Raw genomic sequence first — 20,019 nt, 5'->3', positions numbered from 1 at the left:
GATGAATGAGTCAGAAGATCACCAAAATCATAATGAAAACATAAACAAAACTTTGTGTTAATCTCGCATGTACTGGTAGATGCTGAGATACTTCTGGATGAGTTAACAATTTTGAACTGTTGGTGGCGCTAGATGAAAAGTCAGGGAACAACAATAGTTATAAAGATTGGTGTTCTGAGGAGAAAGTCATTAGGATTCTTCCTCTGGAGAACATGAATGTCTGTTCAAATTTTTATGGCAGCCCATCAAATAGCTGTTGAGATATTTTCAGTCTGGACTAAAATGGACTGACAAACATTGCCAGTCCCAGAGCCATGCTGCCAGCGTGGGTAAAGGTGCTACTGACCAGCTCCTGGTAGTAGTGACAAGTGAGGTGCAACAGATTTCTTGTATATGTCATTTCAGTTTATATGCTCATAATACCTCATTACTTAACTCTGTTACAGGGTGTTCAACATTTTATATTTCCACTATTTAACATCTTGTTTAAGATGAGTACTTAAGGTATTACATTCTTTTTAAATACATATCTTTCACTTGAGTATTATCATGCCATACTACTTTCTACCTCTACTCTATTACATTTATCTAACAGCTATAGTCACTAGCCACAAAACATATAATGTGAAATATGTTGTATTGTTGTATACTAAAACCATAAAATGCTACTTACACATTAATATATCACTCATATCATCACAACTAAATGATTTTACCTAGTATTTGGGCATTTGATTTCTACTTTTACTGATACTGCATCCACCACTGTCAGTTATATTAACGCAGATTACATACTGCTAGTAGATGGTGTGACATATAGCTTTTATTACTTAAGAGACACACTTCATAACTTTATATGTGACATATTAAATTTTAAAAAGGTGAAGCTACTGTCACACAATTATTAAAACTGAAAACTGCGGCAAAGCTGAGCTCAACTCTTGCCTTAAAACAGCATGAATTAACTGTCACACTGTGGCTGCTGACAAACTGCTGAAGTAACAAACTGCACAACACCGAACGAGGAAATGAAATTTAGCAACTTCAGCCCTTTATTGCTTTGCAAATATCCCTGTGTTGAAAACAGAGAGCCCTTTGCCCAGACATATCAGTTCAACGCTGGCCTGTATCCGTTGCTCTGACAGCTCATGGTATGTAAATCACATAGAACCTGGACAAGTAGAAAAGGTTTTAGTGGGTTGAGCTACCGTGTGTCTAGTATGGGTGATATTTTTTCCTGTGTTATGAATATGTCATACAATGGTTCGTAAAAAAGCAGGAAATGAAAGTAGTGCATGTTCATGATCTGACTGTATCTAGCTCTATGTGGGGATGATGACTGTCTCTGGTTAAGCCAATGAGACTTTGATTGAGGCAACAGGTAGTTAATGTGTAACAAAGAAGAGGTGCAACCTTCAGCAGACATTTGCTCAGGTCTTACTGTATGACTCATACAGTCAGAAGAGGCACAAATCTCTCGCCGTTTGTTTATCATACGAACAGGACTGGATAACAAGAGTTCGCGGAGGATTTAGTTTTTTGTGTATGAAGCTGACTTGTTTTGTTAGTTGTGACTGACAAACAGAGCTGCTATGGTAAGTGTTGTACTTCTTCACACTGAAGTTTAGTCCAGTTTCCACCTTAAATATTGTCCTTTTAAATCAGACCAAAGCGGATTTAGTTTTTCATTTTGATACCATCTGAAATTATCCTCTAAAAGCTTGTTGGACATTTTTGTTAAACTGGTTTACCTTTGTAGCTACAACGCTTCACGTTTTCATGTGACAATCACACAGGCCTCAGTAAACTGACTCACAACTGATAGCGCTGTTTCCTGTTAACGCAGTTGCAGGAAGTGAGGTTTAGTCATTAAAAATAGCCGTTGCAGTGGTTGTTGCTCATATATTTGGCTGGCAGAATATCAGTGGAGTTTTCATGTTGGTAAATGTTTAGAAACTGTGACTGATGGCTCTAAAATGGATCAAATTCCACCTTCAATTTTTCACAGGCTGACACAAACTCTCAGTCACCGGCCTCTGGCTCCTCTGCCAAGCTTGACCAAGTACAAGGTCAGGTCAATGAGGTTAAAGTGATTCTGAAAGACAACATCAACAAAGTGCTGGAGAGGGGGGACAGATTAGATGATCTGATCGGGAAAACTGATGACCTACAGGCATCTGTAAGTATCATGTTGGTACAGAGTGAGCTTGCTGTTCTTTTGTTGATGGATTTAGTGTATCACAATGAGTCTTCATATCCAACTCCTTCAAAGCACAAAGCTGTGTGTTTTACAGTTTTGGAATTTAATTACTGAGTATTTCCATTTTCTGTTACTTTATACTTCTGTCACTAGAGGGAAATGTACTTTGTACTCCACTATGTTGACAGCTATGGCGGGTACTTACTATTCAGATTAAGATTTGACATCAAAAACAAAATAAACCTATAAAATACAATGTACTCTTAAAGATTAAATCAGTGGCTTTCAACTTTTTTGCTTATCACAAAAAATCAGTGTTCATCTGAGGTCCCTTATCACATTTCAGATGGCCATGACTTAATCAAAGAGAGGAATTTTCTAAACTTTTTACATGGTTTCATTTAAACAGTTTAAGGCCTAAAGAAGTAAAAGTTTCTAATATAATACAAAAAGAAGCAAACACTAGGAAACAGGCCAAAAATGCAATTACAAATTTGTTAAGCATTTTTGTCTTCTTTCCCAGTAACTATCTCACAACCCCTTTTGAAGGAGCTTGAACCTCCAGATTGGGAATCACTGCATTAAACTAGCAAACTCTATATATTAATTTTAGCTTGCGACCTCTTACAAAAAGCATTTGGAGCCTCCTGTTGCATTTCAGATGACTGAGTTATTAGCAGTTCCACCAAAGAGACATTTCACGTCTGAACTTCTCACATGCTTTCGTTTAAACAGTCTGAGGCCCAAAGAGGCAGTATTTTCCAATATCTGATAAATAACAAGACTAGAGAAAAGTCACAAAACTGAATATGAATGTGTCTAAGCTTTGTTTTCTCTTCTTCCCTCTCCCATTAATCATCTCATGACCCTTCAGATTTATCAGGTGATCCTTTAGAGGGTTTGTCCCTTATGTTCCGAAACACTGGACCAAACTACCAAACTGTTTTTAAAGCAGTTAAAACTAGCTCCACCTTGAGCAGCAACAACAGTAAAATGCTGCTTACACATTGAAGCATCAGTATTAATCTAATAATATATATATATATGTATACTGTATACAAAGTACACTGTATTCTAAGTTACAAGTACTTTTAACTTTTGATTTGTTAAGTTCAGATTTTGAATGCAGGGTTAATGACAATGTAGATCTGAGACTGATGAGTACTTTTAGTTATTAAAGTACATTTTCCTGTTAATTGATATACTTTTATTTCAATGGGATTATGAAGGCTGGACTTCTACTTGTAATGAGGTACTTGAACATTATTATATTGGTACTTGGTACCGGTTTAGCATTGCAGTCCTGACAGATGGTGGAATGGTTAAAAACAAAAATGCTCACAATTGATGCAGCAGAACCAGATATATTTTACTCCACACATTCTTCTTCCTTGTCAAAATCTGGCACCCAAATTATGTACTGCTACTATCACTACTACTAATATTCTAATCATAAATGCAGTAATACTTTCCAATACTTGCGAACACACTCTGATGTATAAAACTGGTGGACTTCACCTTTAAATAAGGTAAAAATCTGAGTACTTCTTCCATCATCAGTGTTTGATTAGGTTTCTCTTATTTTTCTTTTCAGGCTGACTCATTCCAAAAAACATCCACACGGGTCGCCAGGAAATACTGGTGGAAAAACATTAAAATGATGATTATAATCGGTGTAATTGTGCTGATCATCGTCATCCTCATCATCCTCTTTGCTACGAATGTTATATAAATTTTATCTTAAACAGCTCAGGAATGCAATGAAGATGGTGGTTAAAGCTCACTTCCAGACAACTTTTATTGAGCATTTTAGCATTGAATTGCTCAAGAGAGTGATCATTTCAGCTCCAACGCTTTATATTTTAAATCAAAATGTGTATGTAAATTCAGGGGTAAAATGTTTTTTTTAATATCTGTAAGCTTATTAATTAGTTTTCTCTGCTACATCCTATGATGTGAAGAGAAAATTCAGAGATTAGGTTGTTATAAAGTTGGCTGAAATACTTCCTTTAACACTCCAAGTTATTAACACGTGACATAATACCACTCTATTAATATTTCACACAGGATCACAAATCCTAATAAGTGTTTATTATTTTTATTTGTTGTATTTCATTATGTCCAATACACTGTGTATATATACTGTATGTTCATGACTGTCGAGCTCTGTAATAACATATGTATTATATGACTATGATAAAGTGGATAAATTGGAACAACGCATTTTGTATCTTTGCTACCACAGTACTGTATATATATGTGTGATGTATTCCAACCAATCTAACATTTCAGTTATGGAATAAATCAAGCAATTCACAAATAGCATTTGAGAACATTAAATACAAAAAAACAAGAAGGGATGAGGAACTGCTAAAACTTTGCAGCAATCTAAATAAATGCAAAACATCAAAATCCAAAACTTTTTAAGGTACAACAAATACTCTGGTAAATATAGAGGAAATGTACTGTAGGTCATAGTGTTCTTCATTTATTTTCTTACAATCAGCTAAGTGATCTTTGCTGGATACCATCATCTCTTTGGCCAATGCTCCACCAGCGCACTGCAGACTTTCATCACTCTGAAACCTATGGAAAACAAACAGATACAAATCAGCTATAGATGAACAAAACACTGTTAAAATTACAATAAATTAGGAATCCCCTGTGTTTATAATGTCCAATGTAAAAACAATAAGAAAAAACAAACTGAGAACAATTATTTTAACATTTTACAGTTTAAAAAAAGTTAGTCCATAAGCTAGAAATCCTGAAGTGCAATAAATTGAAGCAGTCAAAGCCAAAATACTAAATGGAAGAAACCTTCGACTGGTCAAAAATACACATTAAAGAAAGCATCACATGCAAATTTCTGGAAATGTAGTGACACTTTGATTCTTCTTGTTTTACAAAAGGTTATAAGAGGAAAATTTGTTACAGGAAAATTAACAAAAGAGGAGTCTTTTCCATCGCTGTCAGTAACACAAAACAGAACAATACATGTACACAAAGTAAAGCACTTTATCCCCCAACACAGTAGAGTCCAAATACGAACCAGGTTTTAGCTCATGGACTACTGGCTACAAGAGCTAAATAAAGAAACAAGCATTTTAGATAAAGATTAGGAATGCATATATTAACATTAGGAACTGGAAAGTCCAGAGAATGCTGTACGTATCCTTTGAAAAGCAAATAGTTATTTTTTCATATTTATAATCATTACTTGTGGGGGAGTAAGGGCCTGTAAAAAATGACAATTACATGTGTATATTTTAAGTTTTACATTACAAACAGTTGCAAAGAAATTAAAATGGAAAGAAAGATGACAAAGCTGGACGTGTCCCATATTGTTTAGTTTAGAAATGCTGATACAGGATGTTGTAAGACCATACCAAATGGCAGCATTCGAGAGCGTATGCTTCTCGTACCCGGTCCGCATTGAGCGGGCCCTGAGAGTATCTGGGAGTCAGCTCATGGCCTGCAAGGAAGCTCCGCTGGCAGGTACAAACAAGGTATGTCAGAGTTAGGAGACAACATACTTCCTTTTCTGTTTCCTTGCACATCCTTAACTTTGGCATCCATTTACTGTAGTAGCAGTACTTTACCTGTTAACTTTACAGTTTAAAAAAAAAGAAGGTGCAAAAGAGGCAGCAGAAGGCCGGCTGTTAAAATAATCGCCACAAGAGTGTAGCCTCTATGTTACCACTACTGTAAAGCACTTGAGGGTGCTGAGAAAAAGAAATTTATAAGAGGAAATTATTCATAATGTTACCAAACAGCAAAGTAAATATAACTACTTTAAATTTAAAGTAAGTGGTGTATTTTTGTTGTTACATACCTACTTGAAGATGAGGGTTTCCCCCATTAATACGGCTTGTAACTGTTGGTGTGACCACCACGCCGTGGCGACTTGCCATATCCACCAGATTGGTCTGCAAGTGTGGTACAAAATTGGATTTTAGACATTTTTATCATTTCAAAAGTGACTAAATGGAAGAGTTGACGTGAAACTGAAGCTCATCAGGGTGTTTCACAGATGGGTTTACTCACTGTCGTAGTCACCATATCCATAATAGTTGTTGTAACCAGAGTAATCATAGCCACCATATCCTCCATATCCTTGATTACTGTAACCATAATTGCCATAATTTCCATAGCCTTGATTCCAATAGCTGCCATAACCCTGGTTCCAATTTTGATTAGGACCTGCAATTAAATAGAATTTAGATGAAACACTTCTCATTATATAATCTCACTGACTGTTTCAATGCAAACTTCAAATAAAAACATTTTCCAAGTATGAGGGTTTGACTACAATTTGATAAAGCTAATAGTAGTGACAGTGCTGTAACAGTAGATCCTACACAATGAACCTTTGCACACATGGGATATGCAATATTGCAGGCTAGATTTGGGGTTCAATAGCATTCTACTGTCCAGTCAGTGGCTTGGAGAGAGCACATAAACTAATGTTTCTATGGACATGTTACAAAATGAACATTTATTATCAGCAGCTGATATAAATCTACCGCCACTGACGTCGGTCATTTTAACTGGCGCCAGCTGTAAATCACACAGTAACATTTACATAAAAGTGATTCAAGGGCTTATTCAGACGTGAGACCGACATATTAAAATACCATATAATTTAGTACTATGATGCATGTCTGAAAAAGGCTCATGTTTTCTTATTCAAATGTTTTGTTTGGCAGGAGTTCAAAAGGTTAACACTCATATATTTTTCTTTCTAAATATAACACACTGTGTGAAACCATGAGTGTCTTCTACACTCACCACCACCTCTTCCTCGAGACCTGGACAAGTATCCACCTCTGCCTCCCCAGTACTGCTGCTGCTGGTACTGTTCCTTAGACATTGCCACTTTTATTTCACACTAAAATAAGATATATTTCCATGACCATGTGTCTAGTGTTAAAGTCACCATACTAACATGTCAAATGAATTACATGGGAATTAAAAATAACAACAACCTGTACCTTGCTTAGTCCAATGTTGTGGTATTTTTTCTCCATGATCTTTTTTACTGGTTCCTCCTCTTTGAACGTGATGAAGCAGAAGCCTCTCCTTTTGTTTGTTTTGTTCTCCATGGGAAGTTCAATTGACTCCACCTGTTTATAAAATAGTTTGTATTAGTCTTCATGAAAAGTACTTAAATTGATTGTTTCAGTGGGGACAGTGGGAGAGTCATTTTTGATTCATTACTTGCTCACACATCAGTGGCCCTCCACAGACACACTAAAAACAAATTCCTAAAATGGGTAAAACATGCACCTCTCCGAAGGCACCAAAGTACTCTCTGACTTTCTCTTCAGGAGTGTCTGGAGAGAGACCACCAACAAAGATCTTCTTCACGGGCTCCTTGCTCTTCATGGCCTTGGCTTTTTTGGGGTCAATGACCTTCCCATTGAGTTTATGCTCCTTTTGTGAGGCAACCTTCATAACAAAATAATCAAATGACAAAATAAATCATGTATGAAACTCATTTTTAGGTGTTAATCTACAACTTCTCATATGTGATGGTTGAAGTTAGATGTTTAACCTGTTTCCCAAATCATGACTGTATTTTTTAACCCAAACAAAGATGGCAGCAGGGATTTTTGTATTACATACATACAAGATTCTGTTATCATTCACACTAGCATATCCTAATGAAAACAGCAAACATAAATGTTATTTAAGTCAAACCTGGATTAGCAAATACAGTCACAACTTGAGAAACTGGTAAAAAATCTTTTAACAAATCTTGTAACCAGCAGTATTTTATTCATCCTGATGGTCAGAAGAGTCTTTTAAAGATTTTGGAAATACATTCAGTGTGGTGTGTTTAATGATTCTTCTAGTTTTTTCAAATGTCAGCATAATAATTCACATGATTCATCCCCTGCTTGACAGATACATTTCACACTGTAAATCAGTACTGTTCATGTAACATTACAGGCTCCTTGATTTGCAGTACATACATTACTGTAAAAAGGTTTAGGTACGTCAGATGTTCAGATTGTTATCCCTCACACTGGGGAAGCATGCGACTGGTGCCAAATTAATCCTGCAACATGACAACAAGCCCAAACATTCAACACCATGGGGTGAGCCTGGGTTTACATGACAAGACAGGAGACATCACCTAAATCCACAGAGCTCTGACAAGTTCCCCAAGATGCTTATGCTTATAGCAAATATTGAATTGATTTAGATATTTTCTGTTACCAGCACTTTGTGTGAAGTTAACTGATATAAAAACTATTCATGGCATTATTATACAAAGCATCCTCCATTTACCCGTAGTGCCTACAACCATAGCACAGTGCTGTACATGTTAACGCCACTTTTGGGAGCAGGACAATACCTTATCAACACTTTCAGGTTCTTTGAAGAGCACAAAGCCAAAGCCTCTTGAACGTCCAGTCATGGGGTCCAGTTTTAATGTGCAATCTACAACCTCCCCAAACTTGGAGAAGTAATCTTTCAGATCCTTCTTAGTCGTGTCCCAGCTGAGCCCTCCTACAAACATCTTCCTGTGGTTAGAAAAACAAAAACAATAATTTCGGGTCAGACAACTGTACGAGGATAGGTCTGAGAGGAGCACCGGTTTATACACGTTGTTTGACACCTGTGGTAACTTAACAGTGTCCGCTAAAATGTGGAGACTAATTTCAGCAGTAATGTGAGTCAAACTGGTGTAACCGTACCCCTCATCCTCCTCGTTTTTACTAGCGTCAATTCTGGATCCCTCGGCCTCTCCCCCCATCAGGCCACAGTCCCCGGTCGCTGACATCGGGTCATCACTGTTTGCCTCTCCGTCCTCCTCCATTCTCATCATGGTCGCGTCGTCGCTGAATTCATAATCATCCGACATGTTTGGGCTTTTTAAGTAATTCGTTTATAACTGAACAGCTCAGAAACTGAAGCTGCGTCAAAGGCTTTAAGTTAGCTGCGAGCTAATGATAGCTAGTGGCTAAGCTAGCTAATATTTTGATATCATATATTGTTAACTAAAAATATTGGCGCTAATTAGAGTAAGCTATCGCGTTTGTCTAAGTGAATCAAATAATAATGTCAATATGAATTCAGGCCAAACGTGTCTCAGTAAGGCAAAAATTTGTTTCAGTCGCTACAATTTAAAAGTAGATTTTTAAAGAGTCGTTTTGTTTTCATCGTAGGCTCGTTCTTCTTCGACTGCTGAAATTTGTGGCAGACTAAACACAGCACCGATTGTTGCTGCCCCCTACAGGTCATTTGTAAATCCTAACGTCTAGTACAGTGCGATGGTGAACACGAGAGGTCAGGGAGAACCTGATCTCCACCTGCAAAATATGAGACACTAGACACTAATGAGGAGACAAAATTAACACAAAAGTTCAAACCATCTACAGAGAGACCAAATGTCTTAAAGAGATGAAAATGATGCAGAACAACAGAGACAAATGTGTCAGTCTTCTGGTACCAGGGTTGATCCTGAGATGAATATGAAGTGTTTTGTTTGCATTAGTGCATTCTGGTGTAGAGATTAAGTGTTGTGCTGAGCTGCATGCCAGTAAAGTGAGCTGTGTGCAAACTTTTGAGGAAGTGAATTCTGTATGGAGAAACATGGCTTACCCATTGTAAAACAATGAATCATGTTTGTATGAGAAGAATCAAAGGAGCCTATCCCAGCTGACATGGCAGGACAGAGTACATCCTTAACATATACTGACGTTAGCACATCTGTGTCTCATTGTTTTGACACTGTTTAATATCCAAGACATTTTTTATAATAGGTGGATAATTCATTTGTTGTTGCCCCTGGGCATGGCCATGTGCATGTTTCACAAATAAATTATGGGACTTGTTATATTTTGCACATCAATAGAATTATTGGTAATTTTGTGCATATGTTTAGACCATTTCAAGAGAATGTTTTGCCCCTCATAAAAGGTTAATGAGGACTCTTTGATTTTAACTTTATGTAAAATTGTGGCTGGACACAGTCGCACTCACAAGGAGTGGTCAGTATAATGACTGAAACCAGACAGGTCTGAGAGGAGTCGTCAATAAAGTTCTTTATAGTTAAATGAGCCTGAATTGTGCTTTTCTGTCCGGACGTCGCCACGTTGATGATGAAACCTCTCAGGGTGAGATGTGACTGGATGATAATAAGAATAATACGTCCATGAACAGAACAGACCTGAAGGTTCCATGGTTGCCATGTTTTTTTTTTTTTGCAGGTGCATCTTTCAGAATCGATCATCATTCAAACACAAGACGATCAGAAAAACACAGTTTTTGATTTGCACTGGATGATTTCTGTGAGAAAGAGACAACAAACGACGACTTCACGTCTCAGCGTCTACCTGACAACAACTGTCACCGACGAGGATTTTTTCCTGGAAAATGTGAGATTTAAAAAAACAAACAAAAAACCTAATTTTAAACCCATGTTGTTTCAATGTATTTAACCGTTGAGTCCAACATTGACAGCTAATATTGAAAATATTTCCAACTACCAGTGTAAATTAATCAAATGGGACTGACTTTTGACTGTCTTGACTGAAGTTTGCATCAAGAAACCTTTAACTGTTAGCATGCTAAGAAGTAGCCTACAGATAAAAGCTTAACGTTTCCATATCTTCTAACTTACACCATAAGTAATAGCCTTCAGGTAGAGATAAGAGTTTTTAACTCTTAATATTATTGACGTATTTTACACAAAACGCCACATGAATATTAGACAGTTTTATGTCACTATGTCCCAACTAGTATACACGGTTAACAGAGACTTTGTAGAAGAAGTGTGATGTGAAATGTCCCGACTTGAGAAACTATTTCCATTAACTGAATAATTGATTAATTGAGGTGGACTGCCACAAAATCAATTTGCAGCAAATTTGATAATCTATTAATTATCGAAGTAATTTTTGGGGAAAAGTGCCAAAAATATCACTTGTACCAACTTCTTTGTTTATTTGTTTTATGATGTTCTGACATTATATACACTGAGCAATCAATCGATTATTCAAGAAAAATAATAATGTACTTTGTGTTAGTATGATTTAATGCATGGCTTTTATTTGTATGGTTTATTTTATTTTATGGTTTTAATTACATTGTGGTTCTTTTATTTCAGTGATATGTGAAAGTTACTATGGTAACAGTTGATGGTATGTGGAGCAGAGGTCTAAAGGTTGTATTTGTCTCCATCTTCAGATGGAGCAGGACACCTGCATATTGGTTCTCGGAGGAGAGGAGGTGGGAGGGTAACATGATGTGAAAACCCTGTTAAAGGTGTTAATGGTAAATATCCATTTATCTACTGTTATCACCAGATTTGAAGTTTGAAGTTTTTAACTGTTTCTTCCTTTGTCTTCCATTTATTTTTACAAAGAGGAGAAAAAATTAGGGAAGAAAAAAAACATGAAGAGATGAGGATGGAAGATGTAAAAAGAAGAGAAGAGAGGAGGAGGGAGGGCAACATGACATGAAAACCATCTCACATAAAAGGTAAATATTTCATGTTATTATGAGATTTAATGCAATGATGAATGATACTTCTTCTAAAGTTTTTAACTACAACTTGTTTGTCTTCTGTTTTTCAATTAAGAGAGATGATGAAAGAGGAGAGAAGAGGAGAGGTGAGGAGGTGGAGGGCAATATGATGTGTCAACCCTCTCATGTAAAAGGTAAATATCCATTTATCTACTGTTATCACCAGATTTGAAGTTCATTTACTTCATTATTTGAAGATTTAACTACTACTCCCTTTTGTCTGCCATTCATTTTAACAATTAGAGAAAAAAACAGACATGAAGAGATGAGGAAAAAAGATATTAAAAGAAGAGAAAAAAGGAGAGGAGAGGAGAGGAGGTGGAGGGCAATATGAAGAGTGAACCGTCGCTGTCAAGAAGACAATCATCAGTTTATTTCATATCGTATAAATGATGTACATGAATAATCCATCTGTTCACGTTTATTCACTGGAAATTGAACAGTTTTTCTCCCTTGTTTGCATTTTTTAGAGAGAGAAGAGGAGAAGACACGACTGAAGTAGAGTGAGGACTGAGACAAGAAGAAAGAAGAGAAATATCAGAGTGGAGGAGAGGAGGGGAGGTGGGAGGATAATATGATGTGTAAACCCTCTCATGTAAAAGGTAAATATTTATTTATCTAATGTTATTACCAGATTTGAAGTTCATTTACTTCATTATTTGAAGATTTAACTACTACTCCCTTTTGTCTGCCATTTATTTTTGCAGAGGAAAAACAATTACAGAAGAAAAGAGACATGAAGAGATGAGGAAAAAAGACAATAAAAAAAGGAGAGGACAGGACGTGGCATTTTGAAGAATGAGTATTCACATATAAAAGGTTGGAAACTAAAGTCTCTGAAAAGCCGCCTGAAAGCAGCTTTATCTCACATGTAATAACTTGACACTGGTCTGAAAAGTTTTTCTCCTCTTGTGTTTTCCTTCGCAGCCAAGAAAATTCTGAACTGCCCTTTTCACAAACTTCAAGTGAATCATGTTTCTACAAAGATTTTTGTCATGATCAAACTGTTCAAAAACAAGGGTTTGAAATACAAAGTGACAACAAAAAGAAACGTCTCAGTTTGGAATCTGTAGTTTATGTTTTTTCACATTTTACTTTTGTGATTGATGATATATGTTAGAAAATCAGAAGACACTATACTTTCATAGTGTTGTATTATAACCTCACTGTCAACAGTTTTCACTGAAGCTACTTCCTTCCAAAGAAATAGTAATTTATCTGAAGATATTTTACTGCCAATTTGGTGCAGCAACATAATGTAATGGAGTACTGCAGGTTTTATGTACGTATAGGATTTGAGTATTTCGCTCACATACAATTTAATTAATCACATCACTGCAAAGAAGTGATTTAAGTCGATTTTTACGTGGATTATAAGGGTTAAATGAAGATATTTTAAGCTGTTAATTATGACAATAATTCAGTTCTGTGTCCCGCTCTACACCAAGCAAATCTGCTATTTTATTTGCTGATTACCCCTGAGCGCTGTTATATGCACATTTTTCCAATAAATTCAATACATGGGACTTGTTAAACTTTGCATATGTGCACATCGAATAGAATTATTAGTAAGCTTGTATTTAATCAAATTGCCTTAAACTAACATTAATTGTACTACTCCAGTTTAGGAGGAAAGGATTATGAGGGACAAAAAATTAAAAATAATTTGGCCCTGTATTTACTATGGATGTATTATTACTCCGACGCACACGGTGGCGGTGACGCACCGACGTTTTTTGGTGGTTGTCGTCGCTGGAACTGCTCAGTGCTGCCTCCATCCGAGCTGGGGGCTGAATCGACACCTGAACATGTGGGCTGTTCACTGCTCTTTCAGTCGAGTCAGAGCTCCAGCGGCGAGGTAATGGCAAGGACAGGTAGCTAGGGACCAACAACCAACCGGGTGTTACACTTATTATCTCCAAGGCTCTCTGTGCTCTGCCTGCTCACCTGTCTGGGTTCGTTGGAGAACCAGAACCTGTTTGGCTTTAACACCGCGCCGCTGCTAATTCAGCTAACGTCGGCTAACCAGCTGCAGGCTCCTAAAAATGGCCACTGTTTCAATTCCTGCTGGTACCAGTGCGCTCTTGCTGGATATTGAAGGCACCACCACTCCAATCACATTTGTAAAGGTACGTTATGTAAGACAGAACTGTTAAAATGTATTAAATGTTTACTACTTTTAATAAGCTAATCACGTAGCGCCCAATAGCGGTTGCACGGCCATGCTAAGCTGTCACTGGCTAAACCAAATAGCTCGACCGTATTTGATTGTTGTGGACTTCATCCTCAATTTATCGCTTATTTATCTTTTTCTGCTTGTGTGTATCTTATTACTATTACTGTTTTACTATTACTATTTCCTCTCTATTCGTTTTACAAAACCCTTTCGTTTAAAATATAATTGTCAGATTGTGTAGACCGGATATCTGCAGGTCTGCTTGAAAAGTCATTGACAGCGTGGAATGAACTTTTTCAGTAAACAATCAATCAATTCAACAAAGACACAAACAAACAAATATATAAAATGAATTAAGGTAAAAAAAATAAATAAATAAAAAAAACACAAAACAAAAACACGGGACTTATAAGGTTTTTAAAAAGTCCTCAATGAATTAATTAATAAATGGTAGATTATGCAAATGATTTACAAATACAGACCTTACAAGGTTTTAATAAGTCTTAAATGAATGAAGGCTGTTTAAAGTTGTAAAAGGCTTCGTAAACTGTGGTCATATGTATTTTATGGTCAATGTTAAATTTACAGTACAGCTTGGTTGCAGGTGTCCAGTTGAAATGGTGTATATTTTTTGGTCAATGATTCCACCTTCTCAGTTTTTGTGATTTATACCATTTCTTTGTCTAATGTGATTAACTGCAGAATTTCTGGTTGTAGACTATTTTCATTATCATTTCTTCTGCCAGGTTTTTTCCTCATTAATATTTTGGTCTTTAGAATGTCAGAAAATAATGAAAAATGCCTGTCGCATTTTCTGTGAAGCCCAAGGTGATTTTCAGATGTGTAATTTGAAAATGAATGAAAGAATGAATGAAGGAAGGAAGGAAGGCCTTAGAAGGGTTTCAAAGGTCTTAAATATTTTCTTTTACCTGCTGCAGTCCAAAACTCAAAAGATACTTCATATTTTATCTTATATGGCAAAAAAGAGTAGCAAATGTTTGACTATTTTAATTATGAGTTTCCATAATTACAACTGGAAAACTGCCTGTCAGAAATGGAAAGTACATGGAAGGAACATTTACTTAAGTACTGTAATTAGGTACATTTTTTTGAGAAGGGCTGCAACAAATTATTATTTTTATTATCAGTCAACCATCAAAAGATGCACGTGACAACTTTGCAGACCTGAAGATGACATCTTCAAATGTCTTGTTTTTGTTTGACCACAAGTCCAAAACCTAAAGCTATTCATTTAACGTTGACATCCTCACATTTGAGGAGCTGAAATCTGCAAATATTTGACAGTAGTTGCTCAATATTTTTCTGTCGATCGACATCTCTTTTATTCTGCTTTCCTTTAACAGTTGTACTTTTTCTTTTTATACATTGCAGTTATACATTACAAGAATGATAAAGATTAAACCACCGGTCCTAAACCTAACCTTCATAATCTCTTATCATAAAGCAGGGTCCAGTAGAAGACCTCTTGTCATATTTCAGTGTCAGTGAGTTGTGAGCAGTTATAAAAATGTCATTGAGTTGATAATGCTTATGTACTTTTGCATAGGTAGAATTTTGGTTGCAGATCGATGTCCATAGCACAAAGACATTCAGTTGACATTTTTGCTTGTGACTTATCAAAATACCTGTAGTTGCCAGTAAATTTTCTGTTGATCCATCAGTTGATTAATTGACTAATAACCAAGCTCTACTTCATTCATTCACTGTTTAAACAAATTGAACAAGCTGTACAAATCAGATGTGGGCAATGATTTAGTCCCAGTTTGTGTCTTATTTACACAGTCACAGAGCAAAGATGATTTTCCTACAAATTAATAAATGGCGTAATCTGAAAAACCCTGGAGGTCATTTAACAACATTTACTGCTGGTATTATTAAAGGTAGTTCCTGAATCCTTAAAGACTCCTCAAACCATCTGGATGAAAAATAATTCAACCTTTTAAATGCTTGACTGTTTCCTAATCCAAACAAAGATGGTAGCCAGAATCTGTTATGTAATGGTAACAGATCTCCTTGCTTGATTTGCACAATGTCACCCAAAAATTTGGAAACGTGGATTAGGAAATGAAGTTGGATCTTGGAAGTGGTTTGAAAATCTTTTTGATTCTGGAGCAGGAAGAATATTTTGTCATCTAGATGGTAAGAAATGTCTTGAAGGATTATGGAGATACTCTCAGAACAGCAGTTGGTGTTGTTAAAAAAACCCTCCCTTTTTCCTGTTTCCTGGAAAAAGTAAATGAAAAGGAAAAAGTACAAAGGGTATTTTCAATCTTAATTTTGTAAATAAATAGAAACCAGCACATTTTGCATCTAAGGAGGTCCAGGTAACACACAAAATGACTCTACTTTGTCATTTTCAGGATATCTTATTTCCATACATCAGGGAGCATCTTGAGGATTATCTGTCCACTCACTGGGAAGAAGACGAGTGCAAGCAAGATGTTCATCTCCTAAAGAAACAGGTAAAAGGGTGGGGAGTTTTCATGTGGGATTCAACATTAATGGAACTGATATTAAGAGCAGTTTTCACTTTCATCTGAGGCTTACAGGTCATCGCTCAGCTCTGCATGTATACCTATATCAGCATCTAGTGAGTGAAGAGGGAATGATTTTTGTGTCAGTATATTGATATATTGGTTTATCGATAATGATGTTTTTCATTATCAATTAATCTGTTTTCCCTAATTAATCCTTTGGTCCATAAAATGTCAGAAAATAGTTTTAAAAAAGGCCAAAGTTGGCATATTCATATTGCTTGTTTTGTTCAACAGACAGCCCAGAACCCATCATAACATCATGGAACATGAACAATATTAAAATAGAATCTAAAATATTCACTGCACTTTGAAAATATGTGGTTACAGTATAAAAGACAGCTGTTAAAGACAAAATAATTTCATCATTCATTCATTCATGATATTTTGCCACTGAAAACACAAACCACGCTCTAATGCTTCCTGAACAAAAAGCCTGACTGTCGTGACAGATTGAAGAGGACATGAGACAGAACCGGGCGTGTCCTGTCCACGCCGTGGACCAGACAGTTCACACAGATGAGGAGAAGGCCATTAGGGAAGTGGTGGATAATGTGCTGTGGCAGATGGCAGCAGACAGGAAGTCGACAGCACTCAAACAGCTCCAAGGTCACATGTGGAGGTCGGCGTATGCTTCAGGGAGAATCAAAGGCGAGTAAGTACACCGATCATTTTTCTCCCTTCAAAATTCATACAGTTATACAGATGCTCTGTTCTAACTTCAGTAATAATGTTAAGGTAGAAACACGATCAATAAAGAGTCCATCTACCAGGACTGTTTCACAACATCCATTACCATCATTATTACATTAGATACTGAGAAGTTGGAAAACATGATGACTCAGCTGTTATGAGAGCAGTTTAGGAGCGCAGTTACCGTCAGTTTCTTCCAGTCTGTGGTCATATGTATTTTATGGTCAATGTTAAATTTACAGTACAGCTTGGTTACAGGTGTCCAGTTGAAATGGTGTATATTTTTTGGTCAATGATTCCACCTTCTCAGTTTTTGTGATTTATACCATTTCTTTGTCTAATGTGATTAACTGCAGAATTTCTGGTTGTAGACTATTTTCATTATCATTTCTTCTGCCAGGTTTTTTCCTCATTAATATTTTGGTCTCTAGAATGTCAGAAAATAATGAAAAATGCCTGTCGCATTTTCTGTGAAGCCCAAGGTGATTTTCAGATGTCTTGTTTTGTCTGGCTAACAGTGCAGAACATAAAGATGGTCAATTAAATATCACATGATGAATCAATAAAAACAGCAAATCCACTCATTTGGGAAGCTGGAACCACAGTATATTTGATATTTGTGCTTGAATAATGACTAAAACAATCAATCTATTATTAAAATAGTTACCAATTAATTTTCTGTCTGACTTATCTTTGCAGCCCTATTATTAATATAACTAATAAAGTTGAAATATAAGAGAATTCCTTTTAATCCATTCTGAAAATGCTGTTGAAAGTAAACCGTAAACCATGCTCACACCTGTTACAAATCTTTTATTTCTGAGGTTATGAGAATTTAAGGACCCATAAACTGTGTCAGTAAGCCACATGGATAAAATTAAGCGTATCTTCTGATGTTGGGTTTGTCTCAAACAGGATCTATCAGGATGTGATTCCATCCATCAAAAGATGGAGAGGACAGGGCCTTAAAGTCTTCATTTACTCCTCTGGAAGCGTGGAGGCACAGAAACTTCTGTTTGGATACTCTGTTGAAGGAGACGTTTTAGACGTAAGTAGAACCACGTCCTGTTATATATTCAACACTCATCACTTCAGCACAAACACACACTGACACTGTTAGTTTCACATCATTGTCTTTATTTGTCAATTCTGGCTTTTCTGTTTGACCAGTGAGGGAACTTTTGTCTCAGAGGTTAAAGGCATTTGTAAACTCATGCTGTTAATGTTATATCGTGCCTGATGAGATGTTTCGTTTTTAATCTTCTCAGCTATTTGATGGACACTTTGACACCAGTATAGGAGCTAAAGTAGATGGAAAAAGCTATGAGAGAATTGCGGAGAGGATTGGCTGTCAACCTGAGGAAATCACGTTCTTGACAGACGTCACTCGAGGTTTGTATGTGAGCAGTATTTTTGTCCTCAGAAAAACCGAATTGCCAGGATTTGATCATTAGAATTTATAGTTATGTGCTCTCTGATATTCCACTGAAATCAATTCACTAATTCACTGCTTTAGTACAGTACTTAATTAATTGTTTAGATGATAATAATAAGCTTTTTCAAGTAGCACGAGTCCATACAGTCCATTACAGTATATAATGAAACTATGATTTACTTACGTGCAAATGAACCCTTCTTATTTTCTCCAGCTAAAAAACAATCTGCGTTTTATTACACATGCCGAATTTTGGACGTTTCTATTCATTCGAGGATTTGTCATTGCAGAGGCTAAAGCTGCTGAAGAAGCCGGGGTGAACGTGTTGGTGGTGGTCCGGCCTGGAAACATGGAGCTGACAGATGAGGAGCGGGCCCACTATAACCTCATTACATCCTTTAGCCAACTTGAACTGACGAGACGAGCTTAACGCAGTGAGGAGGAAGACGAGGAGAACTTCCCTGTCATGTCACAATGACCGTTTCCTTCTCCAGCCCCCCCCCTCAACTCAGCCTCCATTTCGCCGACCTTTTTTGCATCTCTGATGGTTTTCGTTTGGTCCATGTTCCAGAGGTGTAGGAGATGCTGCTGGGGCTACAGTCAGCCACCAGTAGAAATGATGAAGTCCCAGCCTCCAAGACGTCCATCTTTCCAGTTCTTTCAGGATGCCTTTCACATGTATAGAAACACATCTGCAGAGCATAAGAGAAGCTGAAATGGAAAATCACTATCATTGGACCTTTTGATTGACTGGGAAGATGACAGACAAGCTGTAGATAAAAGTTGCTGCACATGACCTATGAGGTTACCTTACCTTTTTACCTGTTAGATGAACCGTACTTGATTGCCAGTCCTGAACCTCTTCAATGTTAATCTAAACTTTCCAACTCTGTTTGTGTGTGTGTGTGTGTGTGTGAGTGTGAGAGTGTGAGTGAGTTGTATTTGTCACCATTTTGTAAACATTTTCCACTTGTTTCCTCCCTCCACATGTAATTGTGTTGCAGATGTTTTATCCAGTAATTGAACTGTAATGTTTTAGAAAGTAGAACAGTATAGATGCACCCAGCAGAGGTGCTGCTGACAGAAAGTTCTCATTTCAAACTTTGTTCAGATGTCTTTTAATTAATCCTCTCACAGATGAATGCTGTCTATTTAAATGTGCCATCCTCGTTGTTCATATAACGTAGGTCTTTGGAAAGTTACCTAAAAATTGCCAAATTGATAATTTATGTATGAAACATAATTGGTAATATTCAGGATAATTGCTTCCAATAAATATGCCTTGTCTCACACAGAAGCCGGTCTCCTTTCTCAGTCCAAATGTTCATGTTCAGCTATGTCTAAAAGTACTGGATGTACCTTTAGTGCAAAGTTATTAAACACTTTGACTTTAAAGCCAAAATCATTAAAGAGTATAGGA

General features: G+C 36.6%; 3 protein-coding genes and 2 long non-coding RNA genes across 9 annotated transcripts; 4 read left to right on the top strand and 1 right to left on the bottom strand.

Annotated features, from left to right (window-relative positions):
- Positions 1–1,033: 1,033 nt before the first annotated feature.
- si:ch73-234b20.5 (uncharacterized protein LOC449923 homolog) lies at positions 1,034–4,419 on the top strand. 2 transcript variants are annotated; one of them, XM_018694322.2, is made up of 3 exons: positions 1,034–1,151; positions 2,009–2,179; positions 3,795–4,419. In XM_018694322.2, the coding sequence occupies exons 1-3, from the start codon at positions 1,149–1,151 to the stop codon at positions 3,930–3,932; spliced, it is 312 nt and encodes a 103-aa protein (XP_018549838.1). In that variant the 5' UTR covers positions 1,034–1,148; the 3' UTR covers positions 3,933–4,419. The 2 variants fall into 2 exon arrangements, with proteins under 2 accessions (XP_018549838.1, XP_018549836.1); XM_018694320.2 differs by lacking the exon at positions 1,034–1,151 and adding an exon at positions 1,200–1,595.
- LOC108895480 (heterogeneous nuclear ribonucleoprotein D0) lies at positions 4,283–9,414 on the bottom strand. Of its 4 annotated transcripts, none has more exons than XR_001962968.2 (9): positions 8,908–9,414; positions 8,565–8,733; positions 7,490–7,651; positions 7,195–7,326; positions 6,992–7,091; positions 6,248–6,403; positions 6,036–6,129; positions 5,590–5,691; positions 4,283–4,786 (listed from the first exon to the last, which is right to left on the bottom strand). XR_001962968.2 is itself a non-coding variant. In XM_018694318.2 (8 exons), exons 1-7 carry the CDS (start codon positions 9,072–9,074, stop codon positions 6,062–6,064), a joined length of 954 nt encoding a protein of 317 aa, XP_018549834.1. In that variant the 5' UTR covers positions 9,075–9,414; the 3' UTR covers positions 4,283–4,786; positions 6,036–6,061. The 4 variants fall into 4 exon arrangements, 2 of the variants coding, with proteins under 2 accessions (XP_018549834.1, XP_018549835.1); XR_007813895.1 differs by having other exon boundaries at positions 6,040–6,129; XM_018694318.2 differs by lacking the exon at positions 5,590–5,691.
- Positions 9,415–11,407: 1,993 nt separating this feature from the next.
- LOC108895477 (uncharacterized) lies at positions 11,408–11,879 on the top strand. Its single transcript, XR_001962966.2, has 3 exons — positions 11,408–11,488; positions 11,580–11,695; positions 11,796–11,879. It is a non-coding gene; the product is annotated as an uncharacterized LOC108895477 (long non-coding RNA).
- A 108-nt stretch (positions 11,880–11,987) lies between these two features.
- On the top strand, positions 11,988–12,776 carry LOC127142819 (uncharacterized). Its single transcript, XR_007813894.1, has 3 exons — positions 11,988–12,342; positions 12,448–12,559; positions 12,668–12,776. It is a non-coding gene; the product is annotated as an uncharacterized LOC127142819 (long non-coding RNA).
- A 742-nt stretch (positions 12,777–13,518) lies between these two features.
- enoph1 (enolase-phosphatase 1) lies at positions 13,519–19,896 on the top strand. The gene is made up of 6 exons (XM_018694315.2): positions 13,519–13,869; positions 16,298–16,399; positions 16,924–17,126; positions 18,080–18,212; positions 18,433–18,556; positions 18,890–19,896. The coding sequence occupies exons 1-6, from the start codon at positions 13,786–13,788 to the stop codon at positions 19,027–19,029; spliced, it is 786 nt and encodes a 261-aa protein (XP_018549831.1). The 5' UTR covers positions 13,519–13,785; the 3' UTR covers positions 19,030–19,896.
- The last annotated feature ends 123 nt before the right edge of the window (positions 19,897–20,019 follow it).

Source organism: Lates calcarifer, linkage group LG9, assembly GCF_001640805.2.
Source record: "Lates calcarifer isolate ASB-BC8 linkage group LG9, TLL_Latcal_v3, whole genome shotgun sequence".
Lineage (NCBI taxonomy): Eukaryota > Metazoa > Chordata > Actinopteri > Centropomidae > Lates > Lates calcarifer.
This window is presented reverse-complemented; position numbering and strand designations above follow the sequence as displayed.